This window comes from Pseudorca crassidens, chromosome 11 (assembly GCF_039906515.1).
Source record: "Pseudorca crassidens isolate mPseCra1 chromosome 11, mPseCra1.hap1, whole genome shotgun sequence".
In the NCBI taxonomy this organism is placed as follows: domain Eukaryota; kingdom Metazoa; phylum Chordata; class Mammalia; order Artiodactyla; family Delphinidae; genus Pseudorca; species Pseudorca crassidens.
This window is the reverse complement of record NC_090306.1, coordinates 100,811,266-100,827,635: the sequence shown is the minus strand read 5'-3', so window position 1 is coordinate 100,827,635 and position 16,370 is coordinate 100,811,266. Positions and strand designations below refer to the sequence as shown.

The 16,370-nt window shown below is 60.8% G+C and overlaps 1 protein-coding gene across 1 annotated transcript in view; it reads left to right on the top strand.

The window, feature by feature from the left end:
• SULT4A1 (sulfotransferase family 4A member 1) overlaps positions 1-16,370 on the top strand; it is a 32,080-nt gene that overhangs the window by 11,250 nt on the left and 4,460 nt on the right. Inside the window, exons 2-6 of the mRNA XM_067698330.1 lie at positions 6,770-6,900; positions 8,175-8,255; positions 9,451-9,577; positions 13,560-13,654; positions 16,070-16,208. Coding sequence (XP_067554431.1) covers positions 6,770-6,900; positions 8,175-8,255; positions 9,451-9,577; positions 13,560-13,654; positions 16,070-16,208 — 573 coding nt within the window. The remainder of the gene's footprint in view (positions 1-6,769; positions 6,901-8,174; positions 8,256-9,450; positions 9,578-13,559; positions 13,655-16,069; positions 16,209-16,370) is intronic.

Sequence of the window (16,370 nt, the reverse complement as noted above, 5' to 3'; positions counted from 1 at the left end):
TTCTGAGGGAGCTGGACTGACCCCAGCTGTGACACCTTGACGTCCGGTGCCTGCAGAGTGCCCGTGGGGCAGACTTGAGCACGCCTGCTCATCGCCGCTTCCTCTTCAAACCTCACTACGTGACGCTCGAGGAGTAGGAAGCTCTGAGGCCCTCCTCCCAGGGAGAAGGAGAGGTGGTGACTGTTTGGAAGCTCAGATGTGGTGGCTCAGTGTTAGCTGACTTAGCAGGTAGAGAACCTAATGCCAGCAGAGGGCAGCGCAGCCAGCACGTGAACCCCTTCGCTGCAGGGCCCCAGGAATCATGCCCCTCAGGGTGGCCGCCGTGATACGCGGAGGCTGAGAGCAGGCAGCTGTTACAAAGACGGGTTTCTTTGGGGGAAGTTGATCCAGAGAAGCTGTGGGCTTGGGGATGCCATGCAGAGCTACAGGCTGGGGTACAGTGCTGAATTGGAAATGGGGGTCGAATGAAAGCTACATGCTTGAAAGGGAGGTTCCCAGCGCCCTCCCCTCCTTGGCTTCTGGGATGCCTGTGGTCCCCCAGGACAGAGAGTGGAGGCATCTTCTCTGGAGAAACTGACCCCAAAGAAAAGACTTACAAATACTTGCGTGTGGGCATCTCCCATCTCAGCTGTGAGGGCACCCAGGCTGGGCTGTGTTTACAGACACATGAAGCCCTGCAGTCAACAAGCCTTGTCCTGGACAAGCCTGGACGCAGATGGCTGCGTCCGGTGGCTCGTTCTTAACCTGTGGATGGACTCAAGGTCTTCAGATCTTAACGTCTCCAACGTGAAGGACAGAGACCTGCAAAAACCGAACAAAACAAAAAGCAGCAAAAGGAGCTTGGCGGAATCAAAGACAATGTACAGAGCAGAAGAAAACCTGAAAAACAAAACACCACCCGCACTCCTTTGTTTTTTTTTTATTTTAAATTCTGCTTCTAGTTGCAAATCCCTAGTATGTAGGACTATGATTGATTTTTTTAAAAAATTAATTAATTAATTTGGTGCGTTGGGTCTTCGTTGCTGCACGCGGGCTTTCTCTAGTTGCGAGCGGGGGCTACTCTTCATTGTGGTGCGCGGGCTTCTCATTGCGTTGGCTTCTCTTGTTGTGGAGCGTGGCTCTAGGCGTGTGAGTTTCAGTAGTTGTGGCACACGGGCTCAGTAGTTGTGGCTTGTGGGCTCTAGAGCGCAGGCTCAGTAGTTGTGGCTCATGGGCTTAGTTGCTCCATGGCATGTGGGATCTTTCCAGACCAGGGATCGAACCCGTGTCCCCTTCATTGGCAGGTGGATTCTTACCACTGCGCCGCCAGGGAAGTCCTACCACCTGCACTCCTAACTCTGTAATGTCGTCAGAGAGTGAAGACAGGTATTGTAGTTGAAATTTTAAGAGCTCAGTTGTGAGGTTTGGGTGGTCAAGCAGAGGAAATATCCCAGGAAGTAGAGCAAAAATTTTTACAAATTGATGACAAATGGGAGCAAAAAGAGAAGAAAAAGTGGAAGATCTGAGCTGCAGAAGGAGAGAACAGGGAGAATGGGAGAGAGAAAGTGACTGAAACCAGGATTTCCAGAACTCCAGGAGGGAGTTAAAGACTCCCCTTGTGTCTGAATGTGCCCCCAGGCACCGTGATTGAGTAAGAGACCCTGCTGCAGCACTTAGCTGTGAAATTTCACACCTGAGATACAGAGAAGATTGCAAAGCTTCCGGAAGAACGGCCACGTTCAAAGGACTAGGAGCGGAGGACCTCAGAGTTCTCGACGCAGCATGGGCAGCTGGACGACGGGAACAGTGCGTTCAGGGTTCTGAAGGGACGTGGTCCCCAGCCTGGAATTCCATACCCAGCCCAACTGCTGGTCCCGGGCGAGGTAGAAACAGGCACTTGTAGTCACATACCGTCCCACACAGTTGTCACAGTCAGGAGGCAGCTCGGGGTGGACTCTGCCACCGTGTGCATGGACACCAGCGAGGGGCACACGGGTCAAGGACGCAGTCCATCCAGCCCGAGGGAGATTGCAGGAAGACAGTCGTGGGGCGCTGAGGGGCAGGGGCACCACCCCAAGAGATAAATGGGATTAGAGCACACCTCCTGCGTTTGGCCGTACGGAGAGGGTTTGCCACAGAGCTGGAGAAGGAATTCTTAATAGGTCCATAGAACACTAACAAGCAAGCGAAGGAAACACAAAATCTTGTGCAAAGAGGCAGTGTAGTCACTACACGGTGTACTTTGAATTAGGCTGAAAATTGTCCCGGGACCGTGTCGGGGAGGGAAGCCTGCAGGAGGGAACGTGGCTGGGTCGTCGTCTTGCTCAGTCAGAAATCAGTAGCCCATGAAAACACACAGATCGTGAAGCAATGATGTAAGCCCGTCAGAAACCTGAGGGTAAGAGAAGAATCAGCAAGGGTTTGCTCTGGACGTGGGAGTGGGGTGGGGAGGGGACCTGGATTTTCTGTCCTGAGTCTTTTGACTTTTAAACTAGGTACATGTGTGACTTTGGTAAATAATAAAAGTGAAAATAAAAGAATTCCAGGACTTTCCTGGTGACCAGTGGTTAAGAGTCCGCCTCCCAATGCATGGGACACGGGTTCAAGCCCTGGTCCGGGAAGATCCCACATGCTGTGGAGCAACTAAGCCTGTGCAACACAACTACTGAGCCTGCGCGCCTAGAGCCTATGCTCCGCAACAAGAGAAGTCGCCGCAATGAGAAGCCCGCGCACCGCAACGAAGACCCAACACAGCTGAAAATAAATAATAATAAAAAGAATTTCAAAGGGTTCCAGCCCCGGGATCCTGGTGGTCGGGGGCTCAGTTCTGATTGGTTCTGACCCTAGAGTGCTGGCGTCCCCGTCCCCAGAGTTCTGGTGGGAATTTTGATGGGCTCCACCCCAGCCTTGTGGCAGGTCGGACTGGACTTTGGATCCCGGGGGAGTTCCGCCCGGAACCCCGGTGGTTTTCTACGGGTCTTGGCCTCAGAGGGCTGGTGTCAGAGTCACTGCCGACGCTGAGGTGCCACCGGGAGTGATTTCACTGCTGTCAGCAGAAGCAGGTCCGTGAAGGATTGCGTCACGTCTGTTGAGTTGAAAACGAGCTGCTGGAAAGCGTGTGGCCTGTGTTACTCCCTGCCAGGCGGTCCCACCCACCCGGCAGCCCTGTGTGTTCCCGGGTTGAAAGCCTGGCTGTGCCCCGCCTCACCTCGGACTTGCTGGGCGGCGGGCTGGCCTCCCGGGCGCCTCTCCCCAGGGGCTTCGGACGCAGGGGGATGGTGGGGTGGGGGCTGAGGCCCCGCTTCGCCCGCACGCACCTGCGGGAGGGGAGGCCCCCCAGCGTCCTGCTGCAGCAACGCGACGGCCTCGCACAGGACCCTCCACCCGTCCCCCCTTCCCTGGGGGTGCTGGGGAGGCCGCGTAGGGAGGTGGGGATGTGGGCTCCCCTTCCGGGGTAGCGCTCCCCTTTCCGGCTCTGTGACCTTGCACTGGAACCTGATCTCTGAGCTTCCTTGTTCATGCGGGGGTGCTTGTAAACCCTCCCTCTGCCGTGTGCAGCCTCGCAGGTAGGGCGCCTCCTGTGGGCTCTAACGAGGCTGGTCTTCCGATGCTGATATTTAATGGAGGCGTGGATGGGGCTTGTGGAACTGGCATGTCGATATTGATGTAAGACATACTAACGAGGTGTGTCTGGGTCATTACCTGCAGGGGCTGCAGGGGCGGGCGTCCCGAAGACCTCCCTGGGAGAGGCCTATTTTGGTGGAAACTCTTCGCACAGTCGTATTTCTAAGAGCACGGACCCGCCCAGTGCAGCTGCCCTGAGCTGCCGGGTGGACGGGCCTCACCAGCAGGAGCGGGCAGGCTCTGTAGCCTTGGGTACAGTTAGGCCGCAGGAGCCTCATCTGTAAATGGGGGTGGTGGTCCCCACCTCTTAGGTTGGTGTGAGGGTCCTGTGGTTGATGGACAGAAGTTCTTTCTGATTGAAGAGCCGCCACAACACTTTCTTCCTTCAGGGCCTTTGCTGCAAAGCTGTCTCCTCAAGGAGTCTTCCTTGATCGACATATCCCGTTGAACAAACCCAGGGTTTGTTCGTGCATTCAGAAAATGTGAACTGAGCCTGGCCATGTGCTGGCTGTCCCGGCAAAGAGCCAGACAAAACCGCTCGTGCCCTGTGGAGGGCGGCGGGGTGGGAGCGCGCAGAGGACCGTGCTCGTGCCCTGTGGAGGGCGGCGGGGTGGGAGCGCGCAGAGGACCGTGCAGAGGACCGTGCAGGCTGTTCCCGGACTGTCGCTGCAGTGGGGACCGGGGCAGGGCGAAGGGTGCTCGTCATGTGGCTGGTCAGGGGAGCGCTCACACCTGAAGGACCTGAGGGAGTGAGGAAAGGGCTCCGGGCACGGGACCAGCCAGGAGGCCGGTAGGAGCTCGGGAAAGGAAGAGAGGCGGGGAGAGAGGTGCCGGGCATGGGGCGTGGAGTGTGGCCGGCAGGCCCGCAGGCCAGGTTGAAGACCTTGCTCTGCTCCTCGGAGGGTCCTCGGAGCTGCGGGGTCCTGAGAGGGGCGGGGAGCCCTCGGAAGTCCCTGTGGGGATGGTCGGGTGGTCCTGGCCGCTTTTGTTGGACTGAAAGGAGGCTGAGCAGGGCAGAGGGCTGCGGGGCCTCCAGCAGCGCCCCCGATGGAAGGGTTGGCTCTGCGCTCACCTTGATGGTAGGTGGGCGAGGCGGGCTTTGGGGGGGCAGGAGGCAGGGGCACCTGGTCCGGCGGGGAGCTGGGCGGCAGGTTCCATGTGGGTCGGTGCGTGCGGGGGTCAGCGTGGAGCTGGCCTTCGGGGTGGGGCTGCTGGAGGCCCCGGGGGAGTGTGTGCAGCTGGGAGACGAGGGGGCAGCGCTTTCAGGGGGCGGGGGGAGATGAGGAATCAGCAGCAGAGACCGATTCCCCCGAAGCGAAGGGACCAGGGTGGTTGGGGAGGAGGACCTGGCCAGCGTGTCTCTTCTGGGGGGTCAGATGGGGTGATGACCGGGCAGGCCCTGGCTGGCCGCGGTCCCAGAGTGGAGCTGAAAGCCTGGACGGAGTGGGGCCGCGCAAGGGCTGGGGGAGCACAGAGAGCTGCCTTTCTCCCCAGGCTCCCTTCCTGCCACCCCAGGGTGCTGCTGGGGTTCTGCCCTTGTGGGGTCGGCCCACTGCGTGTCCTGACCCAGGCCCCTGCTTTTCCTTCCTGCACAGATGCTGAGATGTTGGGTTTGCCTGCCGTGTCCTGTGTGCTGGGCCCCGGGGGTGTTGGCGGGGAGACGGCGCTGTCGCCTCTGGAGTGAGGCCTTGCAGTCGGTGTGGTAATTGGGAGCGTCGTAAGCAATTCGCGCCGGGCGAGGATGAGTAATGGGGGACGTGGGGGTCCGGGAAGGCCAGCTTGCTGGAGGAGACGACTTGAAGCCCCTGTGCACGGGCTGCAGGGTGAGGGCCAGCAGGGAGCCTCCGGGGGAGGGGAACCCGCACCCCAGGGGGCTGGTGCAGAGTACAGGTGAAGGGACCACCGGACTCCAGTGTATGGACACCGGGAAGCTGCAGGAGGGTCTAGGCTGGGAGCCATCCACCCTGAATCTGAAATTCGCTGTTCATAAGGCACAGAAGGGCTGTCCTCGAGTCTGGATGGGGGACCTGTCCAAGCCGCGTTGCTGGGACAGCCCGTGGGGTGGTCTGAGAGGAAGGAGTTGGCAGGCAGGGCTGCAGCTGCGGCCCCACGAGCGGGGGAGGCGCCCTTGACACACACGAGTGCACCTGTTCCCTGGAGGGCCTCTCTCCGTCTTTGAGGGTCTAGGGTGTCCCTGGGCTGAGTTGTCCCATCTCCATGCTGGCTGGGCCCCCTCCATCTTTCTTGGGGAGCAGGTTCTGCTGACCACAGTGCTGGGCAGACAGGTGGTGTTTCCTTTGAATTGAATTATACCTTGTGTGTGCATACTTCCATGTAACTGCCACCAGACCAAGGCAAAGAGCCATCCCGGCACCCCAGAAACTCCTTCATGTCCTCTTTGAGTCGATAAGCTTCCCCCGGAGAAGCACTGTCCTCACCTGTCACTGCATCTTACTTCCCCATTCCGGAACCCACAGGAATGGGGACGTGCAGAATCACACAGCAGACGCCCTTTGCTCTCTGGCTTCCACTGCTGCCTAGTGTCCCGTTGTCTGAGTATCCTGGCTTATTCATTCTGCTGCTGACCGATGTTTCCGAGGTTTGCTCTTCTGAGTAACGCTGCAGGGTCGTTCCGGTACGTGTCTGTCGGTGTTGTCTTGTACATTTCTCCGGTCACAAGGCATAGCTGTGTTTCACTTTAGCAGGTACCAGTAGACATAGTTTTCATTGTAAATCATTATTGGCTGGCGAGTCATTCCCCTGGACCTTCATCACTCCTGGGTAAACGAAAATTCAGCTTCTGGAAACCCAGGACTGAGAATCGTCCGTTCATGACAGTCCTCGAGCCCTGGGGAGGCAGGTACTGTGTGTCCTGTTCACTCCTCACAACAGCCTTGAGAAATCTCCTGCCTGCGTTTAGTGCCAAGAAAACAGGAGCTCAGAAAACCTGGCTCACCCGCGGTCACCCCGAGAGGTGGCGTTCAGGCCAAGGTCTCACGCCTAGGCCGGTGTTCTTCCACTAGACTCGAGGCACTCCTGGGACGCTGCACGCCCCCCAGCTCTGCGGCCCTTCAGCCCTTTTTCTGGGTGGCAGGTGCTGACCCAAGAGTGGGGCTGGCCCTTGGGCTTCCTCTGGGCGCCCCTCACTGGGCTTCTCTCCCTCCAGGCACCAGCCTGCTGCAGGAGGTGGTCTATTTGGTGAGCCAGGGGGCTGACCCTGATGAGATCGGCTTGATGAACATCGACGAGCAGCTCCCGGTCCTGGAGTACCCGCAGCCGGGCCTGGACATTATCAAGGTGGGCCCTGGGCGGGTGGCAGCAGCCCACACGGCCCACTTGGGGCCTTTCCACGGTTGCACCCTGAGTGACGGGTGCTCCTGAGGGGTTCCTGGGGGCCTTGTGGGCGGAGGGAGAGCAGTGAGCTCCCGGGACCCCCAGGTAGCTAGTGGGAGGGGGGAAGACTGATGGGCCTGAGCCGGTGGCAGTGACCCTGGAACTGAACCAGTGGGTGACGTGGGTGGCTTGGAGGGGGAAAGGAGGCAGATGCCAGGAGTAGGGGAGATGGGGGGGAGTGTCGGGGTGAGGGGCCTCCCGCTGTGGCTCATCCCATCTGTTGAGGGGGCTGGGTGGGGTGTGTTTGCATCGAACATTTGGTGTCAGGAGTGAAAAAAACATATTCCCAAGTCCCATCCTTTCTACTCCTCAGACAGATCTGGAGTTTTTTCTCTCCATCCTCCCCTCTGCCACCTCTTCGTTCAGGCCTCATTTCCTGCGTGGCCCGCCTGTCCCTTCTCCCACTAGACGAGCAGCCTGAAATAAGCTCTGAGAATGCCCCCCACCACCGGGTCGTTGTCCCGCATAAGCCGGTCTCTGCACCCCAGCCTCCAGCGTTGGCCCACCTGCGTCCAGCCCCTCCCGCCCCTGTGCCCGCCACGGTGCTGCAGCCCGTGTTGACCCAGCGCTGAGCCTTCCAGTAGAGCTGCGTGGGCCCCTGCCGCGGGCTGCCCTGCTCTTGGCTTTGGGGTCCCGCCGAGGACTGAACTGACCGTGATGTCACAGCCCTCACAGAGCTGAGATCCCAGTGAGGGAGCCCCCAGGACAGGAAAACCGAGAGTCCTAGTGGTTGAAGGGTGACCACGCCAGACGGGAGCAAAGTGGGACGGGACCGGGCCTCTCGGGGAGCGGGGGGCACGTCTGAGTCACGGCCTGGGAGCGGAGCGCTGGCCGAGGGAGGGACCGGTCCGGTCCAGGAGCCGCAGGAGTTCTGCGCTGAGGCTGACTGCGGGGCCCCCTCTCTGCGACCGCTCCGGGCTGCCATCGCGGCCCACGTCCTCTGAGCAGACCCCTGACGATACACTGTGACTCAGGCCACGGGGGCCGAGGACGGGGACCGCGTCGGCCCGTGTCTGCCCCCAGGGTCCAGCCTGGGCAGGGCTGGGGGGTCCTGTCTCAGGTGAGAAGGTTGTTCGGGGTGCAGGTGGTGCCGGTCCTGACTCTCTGTGGCCCTGTCCGCCTGGGCCCCAGAGAAAGGGCGCGTGTCCTCTGAGCACCTCCCCTCTGCCCTGCTGCAGGAGCTGACGTCCCCCCGCCTCATCAAAAGCCACCTCCCTTACCGCTTCCTGCCCTCAGACCTCCACAGCGGCGACTCCAAGGTAACTCCGCGCCCTGCCGCTCCCCGCTGCTCCCGGAACCAGCGGCCCATGTGCCAGTCCAAACGGTGGTCTGTCACAGGCCCAAGTTCCCAGACAACCTCGGTGTGCTAAGAGCGCCGGAGAGGCTGTCCTTGGCCCCATGTCTCTAGCACTTGATCCATGCCTCTCACTTTCGCTTTTCCTCACAGCTGAACTCGACCAGCCAGAGCCCAGCCTCTGCCCATTGAAGGCCTGAGGACTCAAGGCTGCTTTCACTGTCTCTGATTTTTTTCCTTTTTTCTCAACTGCATTAGACGTATGAGGCCTATAATTCTCATCACCAGGGTCAGGGCTGTAAGTTTTCTGTCTTCCGCTGATTTTAAAGTAGCGCTAGAGACACCCCAGTGTCACAGCAGCACTGCTTACAATAGCCGAGACATGGAAGCAGCCTGAGCATTCATCAGCGGATGCATGGATAAAGAAGTGTGGGTTATGTAGACAGTGGAATATTACTCAGCCATGAGAAAGAACAAAATGTTGCCATCTGCAGCAGCATGGATGGACTTGGAGAGCACTATGCTAAGTCAGACAGGGATAGACAAATACTGTTTGACACCACTTTTATGTGGAATCTAAAAAAAATACAACAAACTAGTGAGTATAATAAAAAAGCAGCAGACTCACAGATACAGAGAACAAACTAGTGGTTACCGGTGGGGAGAGGGAAGCGGGGAGGGGCAGGATAGGGGTAGGGCATTAAGAAATACAAACTATTACGTATAAAATAAGCTACAAGGATATATTGTACAACTTGGGGAGTATAGCCAATATTTTATAATAACTGTAAATGGAATGAATATAACCTTTAAAAGTTGTGAATCACTATATTGTGCACCTGTAACTTATATAATATTGTACAGCAACTATACCTCGATTAAAAAAAAAAGGAGCGCTAGAGAAGAGAAATATACTAAAACACTCAAGTAGCTGTCCAGCTGATGCTATTGCGTGGACACGAGTGCATCTCTGCTGAGACGGAATGATAGAGAAAAAGCGTTTGGCCTTGGTGCACGAGGGGCTGACTTTGCTGTTGGAAACGGGGTCAAAAGAGTGGGTTGTAGGTCCGTGGAACCTGCACAGGGCGGCCTGCCTGGGACGGAGGATCGCAGACTGACCTCGTCCGTCCCTCTGTCCCCCCCGCCACTCCCTCTTGCAGGTCATATACATGGCCCGGAACCCCAAGGACCTGGTGGTGTCCTATTACCAGTTCCACCGCTCCCTGCGGACCATGAGCTACCGAGGCACATTCCAGGAGTTCTGCCGGAGGTTCATGAACGACAAGTGTAAGTGTCTGCGAGATGTTACAGCGGGGGTGCTCACTGCTCGCTGAGCACCCGCGTGTCCTTCGCGGTGCCCCCAGTTCTACAGTAACCGCGGGCTTGGCCTGCTTTCCCGCTGGCGGGCAGAGGAGCTGGGGCTGAGGGCTGTCAGGAAGCTTGTCCGAGGTCGAGCTAGTGCCAGACAGAGTGGGTGTCCAACGCTGAAGCCCTTCTCTCTCGCCACATCCTTGGGGTTCTGAGAAGTTTCCCGATTAGAAGCATCCCTCTTCCTGCCTAGATTCCGAGCAGTGAAAACAGTGGCCCAGGTACCACTGTTACCGGTGCCTGAGGCCAGAGTGGAGGCTGTGGCTTCATGTGAGAGCCCTGTGGGCCTTTAGCTGGACTTGCGGGTCAGGCTTGGCCCCCAGCCCCAGGCCCGTGTGACAGGCGGGGTGCACTTTGGGGGAGGGGGAAGGCAGTGTTCTGGGCAGGATGCCTGTTCCCAGGGGAGAGGGGCGAGCTGGGCCGAGCGAGCCGGGGCCCTTCCACGTCTCCCCTCCCCGGGGCGGAGTGGGCCAGGCAGTGGGCCAGGGAGGGAGCCGTCCCCTTGGCAGTGGGGCTGGCAGCTCCTCACTACGGTTCTGTTCCCCGCACCCCCCAGGTGGCTCCCCCATCGCCAACGCTGGCTTCTCTGGGCACCTTCTGTTTAGAGTTTGCGCCCAGGAGGGTTTTGAAAGGGGTCTTACGTACCTGTTGATTAAACCGGCACCCAGACTCCTCTGCACCCGAGGAGTGTACAGACGCGCTCAAGTAACCCTCAGCCTCGCGGTCCATTTGCTGTCCAACCCAGTCAGGGGTTCTGCGGTGAGGTCATGGGACGGGGTGGGGTAGGGTGCATAATGGCGGTCCAGGAGTACAGCGCCCCAAATTTAAATGGGTGGCCCGACTGGAGCTGCCTCCCGAGCCTGGCTGAAGACCAGGTCCTCCTTGGTGCGCCGCCCGCACCGCCTGGAGGCCCTCTCTTCCCTGCCCTTGAGTCTTTGCTTCAGCTGGGACTGGGGGGGGCGGTGCGAGGGGGCAGGCGTCGGTGGCCCCAGCGCGGTACCCTAGGGCCCCTGGCGCCTGCTGAAGGCCTCTGCCCAGCCTCCCTTCCCCAGCCCACCCACCGCCTGGCTCAGGCCCCTCGGGGTCTAACAGGCATTTGGAGCAAGCCACTCCCGTGGTTCCCAGAGCCATATTTCTGAGGCCCACTGTGCACCCCTGCCTTTGCAGAAGCAGTCACTTGCATGGCGACACTGTCGTAGATAGCAGTGTCCCCCAAGTGCAGACTGCCCTGCGGTGCAGGGCTGAAAGCCTCCTGCCCGGGCCAGAGCCGTTACAGGTTGTCTAGTACAGGCCTCTCCGCGCTGTGAAGGTCACAGCACTGCCCGGCACTGAAGTTCAAGGCTGCACACGCTGGCTGTGGTCCCGCCAAGGCCTCTGCGCCCATGTACTGATCCTCCCCAGTCCTGTTCACTCTCTGCTCCCACCCAATTCCGGCTCTCGAGGAGGCTTGCCTTCTCTGTCCGAGGTTCTGAAGAACTTGAAGAATGAAGTGCAGAAGGGGCAGTGAAATGATGCTGTTCGCTAACAGGGCGAGGACACGCTGCCCGAGCCCTGTGTTGGGGGTCGTGACCTGCGCACTGCAGGGCTGGGGGGCCCTGGAGCCATGTGCCTGGGGGACAGGAGCAGGGTGGAGGAGTCCCTGTGTGTGACCACTGTCCTGTCACCCCTGTCCCCGTGCGAGCGACCCTGTCTTCACGTCCTCGCGGTCCCCGAGTCACCGCCCGTCCAGCCTCCCCCGTCCCCGTCCCCAGCAGCCCTGGCCGTCTATCTGCGAGTGTTCTCTGGGAAGGAGTGGCGTTTTCTTACCTCCGTGTCCACGCCCAATGGACTGCTCGGCCCCGGGGCGCGGCTCACCTGGTCTGCGTGCCAGCTGTGGGCCCAGACTTGGGAGACTCCGCTCGGGGCCCCGAGGTCATCAGCCTGTCCGTGAGCTGCGCAGGTCCCTTCCTTCTCTGGACTCGCCCTTGTCCTGTAAAGCGGGAAGGCCGGCCTGGCTGTTATGTCCTGCCCTGTGCGTGCACGGAGCGGGGATGTGCCAGGCCTGGAGTCCAGGGCCCCGCAGCTAGAACTCTGCCGTGGGAGCACCGGGGCCCAGAGAGGGCCAGGATTCGCCCAGCAAGGCCTTTGGCTGAAGCCTGCCCTGTGTTGGTTCATTTCCGTCCCCTTACCCCTCCCCTTCCAGAGCTCCCCCCCTTCGTTCCACATGAAGTATTGGAGGGGCGCCTAGTTGGCCCGAAGAGGGCCTTCTGCTCTGATCTGGTCCCCAGGGCCCGCCCCTCAGCGACCCCTGACCTGCGCCTCCATCCCTCAGGACCTCTCCTGGGGCTGCGGGGCCCAGGCTGCTGCTGTGCTGCCACCTGCTGGCGGGATGGCAGGCTGACGTTGTCGGGTCGCGCTGCCTGGGACCCAGGCGTTGGGTCACCCCTGTTTTCCCAGCCTTGGTCACGCGTGTAGGTGTGAGAGGTTGTCAGCACCTTGAGGTGTGCCTGTGCGGGGGCGGGAGCGGCCCTGCCACCCAGGGGCCTCAGCGCTACAAGTAGGACCCTCGCTGGCACCTTGCCCGTCCCACCCCGTGGAACCTTCCACCAGAGAGGAGGACGCACAGGCGCTGCCCCTGCAGGCCCTCCCGTACGCAGGGCTCTCCGCGCCGCGGCAGCCCTGGGGGGGCGGCAGAAAGGCTCAGGGCCCGCCGGGTCTCACGGCCAGCGAGGAGATGAGGGGCCGGCTGCTTCTGTCCCGAGCCCTTGTCCTTTGCCCTCCGCCCTCTGACCTTGCCAGCTGCTTCTGACCCGCTCCGCGGGCCCCCGCGGCCACTTCTTATGTCTTTAAGGCCCATTTGCAGGCCTTGCCTCTGTGCGCCGTTTCCCCTGCTGCCTCTTCCCCTCCGCTGCCTGCCCAGCCCTCACTGATCCTTCGAGGCCTGCCCGTGTCCGCGGGGCCTCCCTCCCAGTGCTGGTCACTCCATGTCGCCGTGCCAGTCTCCTTGGGGCTTTGCCGCCAGGCCGGGAGCTCCACTGCAGGGCCCAGTGCTTGCGAGCTGGACGGGCGCTCGGGCGAGTGAGGACACAGGCAGCAGGGCCACCACCCCTGACTGGCCCCTGTTATGCAGCCGGACCTGCTTCCCGATGCCCAGCAGGCCCAGGGGCCCCCATGTTCTTCAGCCGAGACCTTCCTCTGATTAACGTGGAAGCCCCCTCGGGAGATGTCCTCACAGCGATGGGCACACCAGTGTGAATCGGCAGTGAGAATCAATCGTTTTTATGAAAAATGTTGTGAAGCAGCTGGGCCACACTGATCTGTCTCTGCCTGTGTGACCTCAACCCCACACCAAGGCCCTAAGGAGCGTGGGAAATGCGAGGGCTGGGGTGTGGGTGTGACCTGTCGTCCCGTCCGGCCCAACCTCATGTGCCAGGACGGGGCCCGCTGCCCGCCTTCATCCCCGCGCCTTCCTGGTTCTGCCTGGTTCCAGGATTCTGGCTGTGACGCGTTTGCCTGGCGAGCCCCATTCGCAGCTCTGTCTGGAGCCTCCCGCACCCCATCCTAGCCCCGACAGCAAAACTCACGGGTCCTGTGTCCCACTTCCTCTGGGCGTCATTCTCTTCCTGGTCACCCCTTGTTAGAGGAACTCGTGCGTGCCGGGTACCGTCAGTACCCCCGGAGAACAGAGACTTCCACGGAAGGGTCGGGGCTTCTAGGCATCCGGGAGGCAGGGGCCGAGCTTGGGCAGGAGGCCAGGGCACGTGGCTCATCTGGGGGGCTGCTGGAGGAGCCCAGGGCTTCCTGAAACATAGCTACTGGGCAGAGGAGGGGAGCCTTCTGGCAGGGAAGGCGGGGAGCAAGGCCGCCTCACACATGCCCGCTCCCTTCCTGTGACTGGTCACCTGTCCCCTTGTCTCCACAGTGGGCTACGGCTCCTGGTTTGAGCACGTGCAGGAGTTCTGGGAGCACCGTATGGACTCGAACGTGCTTTTCCTCAAGTACGAAGACATGCACCGGGTGAGTGCCGTAGCGGTGGTGCCACGGGGGTGAGCGCCACGGGAGGCAGCTGCCGGCACCGCCCTCAGTCTCACAGCCGCCGCCCCCAGTGCGGGCGGGTGGGCGGGGCCTGCAGCGCCAAGACCCCGGGCATCAGGGGTGACAGCTGGACTCAGGAGTTCCAGGAGGGCCCAGGGTCCCCCTGACCAGTGTTTCGCCTCTAGCCGGTGCTGGCCCCCCAGGCCTCTACCCTGCCCTGGCCCCTGGCCAAGCACAGCTTCTGGGTTGGTGGCATGCGGTGCTTTCGAGAGGCCCATTTATTGTTTTTCTGCTTCAACAGCAGTGGAGTGATAGCCGGACTCACCCTGCTGCCACCCAGCACCCTCTCCGTAGGTGACCAGCTTGGGGCAAAGGGCTGAGATGGCAGAGTCCGAATTTCTTGTCCCAGCCTGTTTGCCTTAGGGTGGCAATTCTCAAAGTGCTGAGAACCCCGGCGGGTGTACCTGTGAATCCATTCCTGTGACGAGTTCCTGAGTGCCCGGCACAGAGGGTGACGGGCACTAGGTGGTGGTTGAGTGCACGTGCCAGGCTGGGCGGTGGTGCTGGGGCAGCGAGGCAGGACCTCTCCTGTGCCCTCGGGAAAGCGAGGTCTGGAAGGGGGGCCGGCACGTCCCGTCCCGCCTCGGTGTCAGCACCATCGTGCGGAACCCCGCTGCCCCCTGCCGGGTCTGAACCCTGCCGCTGCCCGCGCAGAAGTGCTGATGCCCCTCCTTTCTCAGGGCGACAGTGCGAACCTCCCCCAGCCCAGCCCTCCTCCCCGCAACGTCCTTCCCTTTCCTCAGCTCCTCTTTGCCGAGGGACCTCAGACTTGTCTCTGCTCCTGAGCCCCTCCAGGCAGCCACACTGCCTCCAGGCAGTAGTCCCCAGGCTACTCTGTCAAGGTCACCACGACCCCCATGTGTCTGGGTCCCACGGTCCCGCCCTCCTAGCAGCAGGCAACAGGCAGTCGGTCACGCTTGGTCCTGCGTCCCCGCATCCCTGGACGCTCCCCTTGACTCCTCCATGGCAGCAGCCCTGCCTCTGCCCCCAGACCTCAGCTCTGGTCTCCGCCATCCACACTCCCTCCCCTGGTGGCCTCAGGCGGGCCTCGGGCCCCCAGGTCCGATTTGGACCCTCTCCAGGCTCATCTCCGTCCACCCACTGCACCTTTCTGCCAGGGTGTGTGGTGCAGATCGCAGACTTAACGTCTCCAAACCAAACTCCGGAGGTGTCCCCTCGGGTCCTCCGCAGTTTCACCCGTCTGCATCCAGGGCAGCGGCTCCGTCCTCGCTGCTCACGCAGAAGTCTGGACTCATCCTTGACTTCTCCCTCTCTCACACCTGGCCTTCATTTTCCAAATCCTGTTGGCTCTACCTTCAAAACGTCTCTCTTATCTGACTGTTTCTCCCCAGTTCTGCCCCCGTTTCCCTGGTCCAGGTCGGTGTCACTGTGGCCTGCGTTTTCACAGCCTCCCTGCCTCTTCCTCCCGCCCCCCCCCCCCACAAACACAAACAGTGAAATGCACTGGATGATGATAAATGCTGAAAAATAAAGCAGAAAAGGGAAGTGCTGGGGAGGGGTGGTGGCAGGTTTAGGTGCAGGTCAGGAAAAGCGGCACTGATGGGGACAGAGACCTGAAAGAAGTGAGGGAGTGACCCATGTGGACACCTGGAGATGAACATTCCAGACCGGACACAGCAAACTAAAGTTCCAGAAAGAACCTGCCTGACAGGCTGAAGGAACAGCATGGAAGCCAGCGTGGTCCCGGCTGTCAGGCCCTGCAGGTCGGGGTGCGGGTCCGGGTGTCTGCCCAGAGGGACGTGGGCCAGAGCGAGCAGGTGGGCGGGGCCCCTCCGGAGGCTGCTGGGCTGCGCCCGTAATGCTCCGCTCTCAGGAATGGTGCGGCGATGGGGCCCAGAGGTGGCTTTATGTCAGCGAGTCAAGTAGAGCTGAATCTTGCTTCACACCAAGCCAGCTCCGCCTGTCCGGTGGGGTGGGCCGGCCCTGAGGCCTGTCTGGGGTCCCGGGGTCTCCCAGTTCTCCCGAGTGCCAGTCGAGATCCCAGCCGATGGCGGGGCGGGGCGGGCGGGAGAGAGCGAGCTGCTCTTGCTCCTGGCGCAGCTCCGAAGTGCTTTTCCTTCCTGCTGCTGCTTAGAATGACCGCAGCTGTATCAGGACCTCACGTCTGCCTCCGTGGGACCTGGCTTTGAATCCCAGGTCTGCCACTTGAGAGCTGAGTGCCCTTGGGCCGTTTCTTAACCCGGATTTTATTTCCAGACGAGGCCGGTTTCAGGCTTGTCTTGAGGCCTAAGTAAGGCTGTGGATACAGTCCCCGAAGTCGTGTTCTGTAAAGGCGCCACCTCCGACAGGCTCCCGCGCTCTGCTCTTGTCTTCCAGGACCTGGTGACGATGGTGGAGCAGCTGGCCCGGTTCCTGGGGGTGTCGTGTGACAAGGCCCAGCTGGAGTCCCTGATCGAGCACTGCCACCAGCTGGTGGACCAGTGCTGCAACGCCGAGGCCCTGCCTGTGGGCCGGGGTACGCGCCCGCCTGTCCCACCCTCCTTCTCTCTGCCTCTGCCTGGGGCCCCGGGGGCCTCCTCCCCCTTCCTGCCGGTGTCCTCGCGCTTTCTGGACCACAGTCCCCCCATGTCAGGGTTCCGCTGCCCTGAGCCTCATTTCTCCGGAGCCCTGTGTTCTT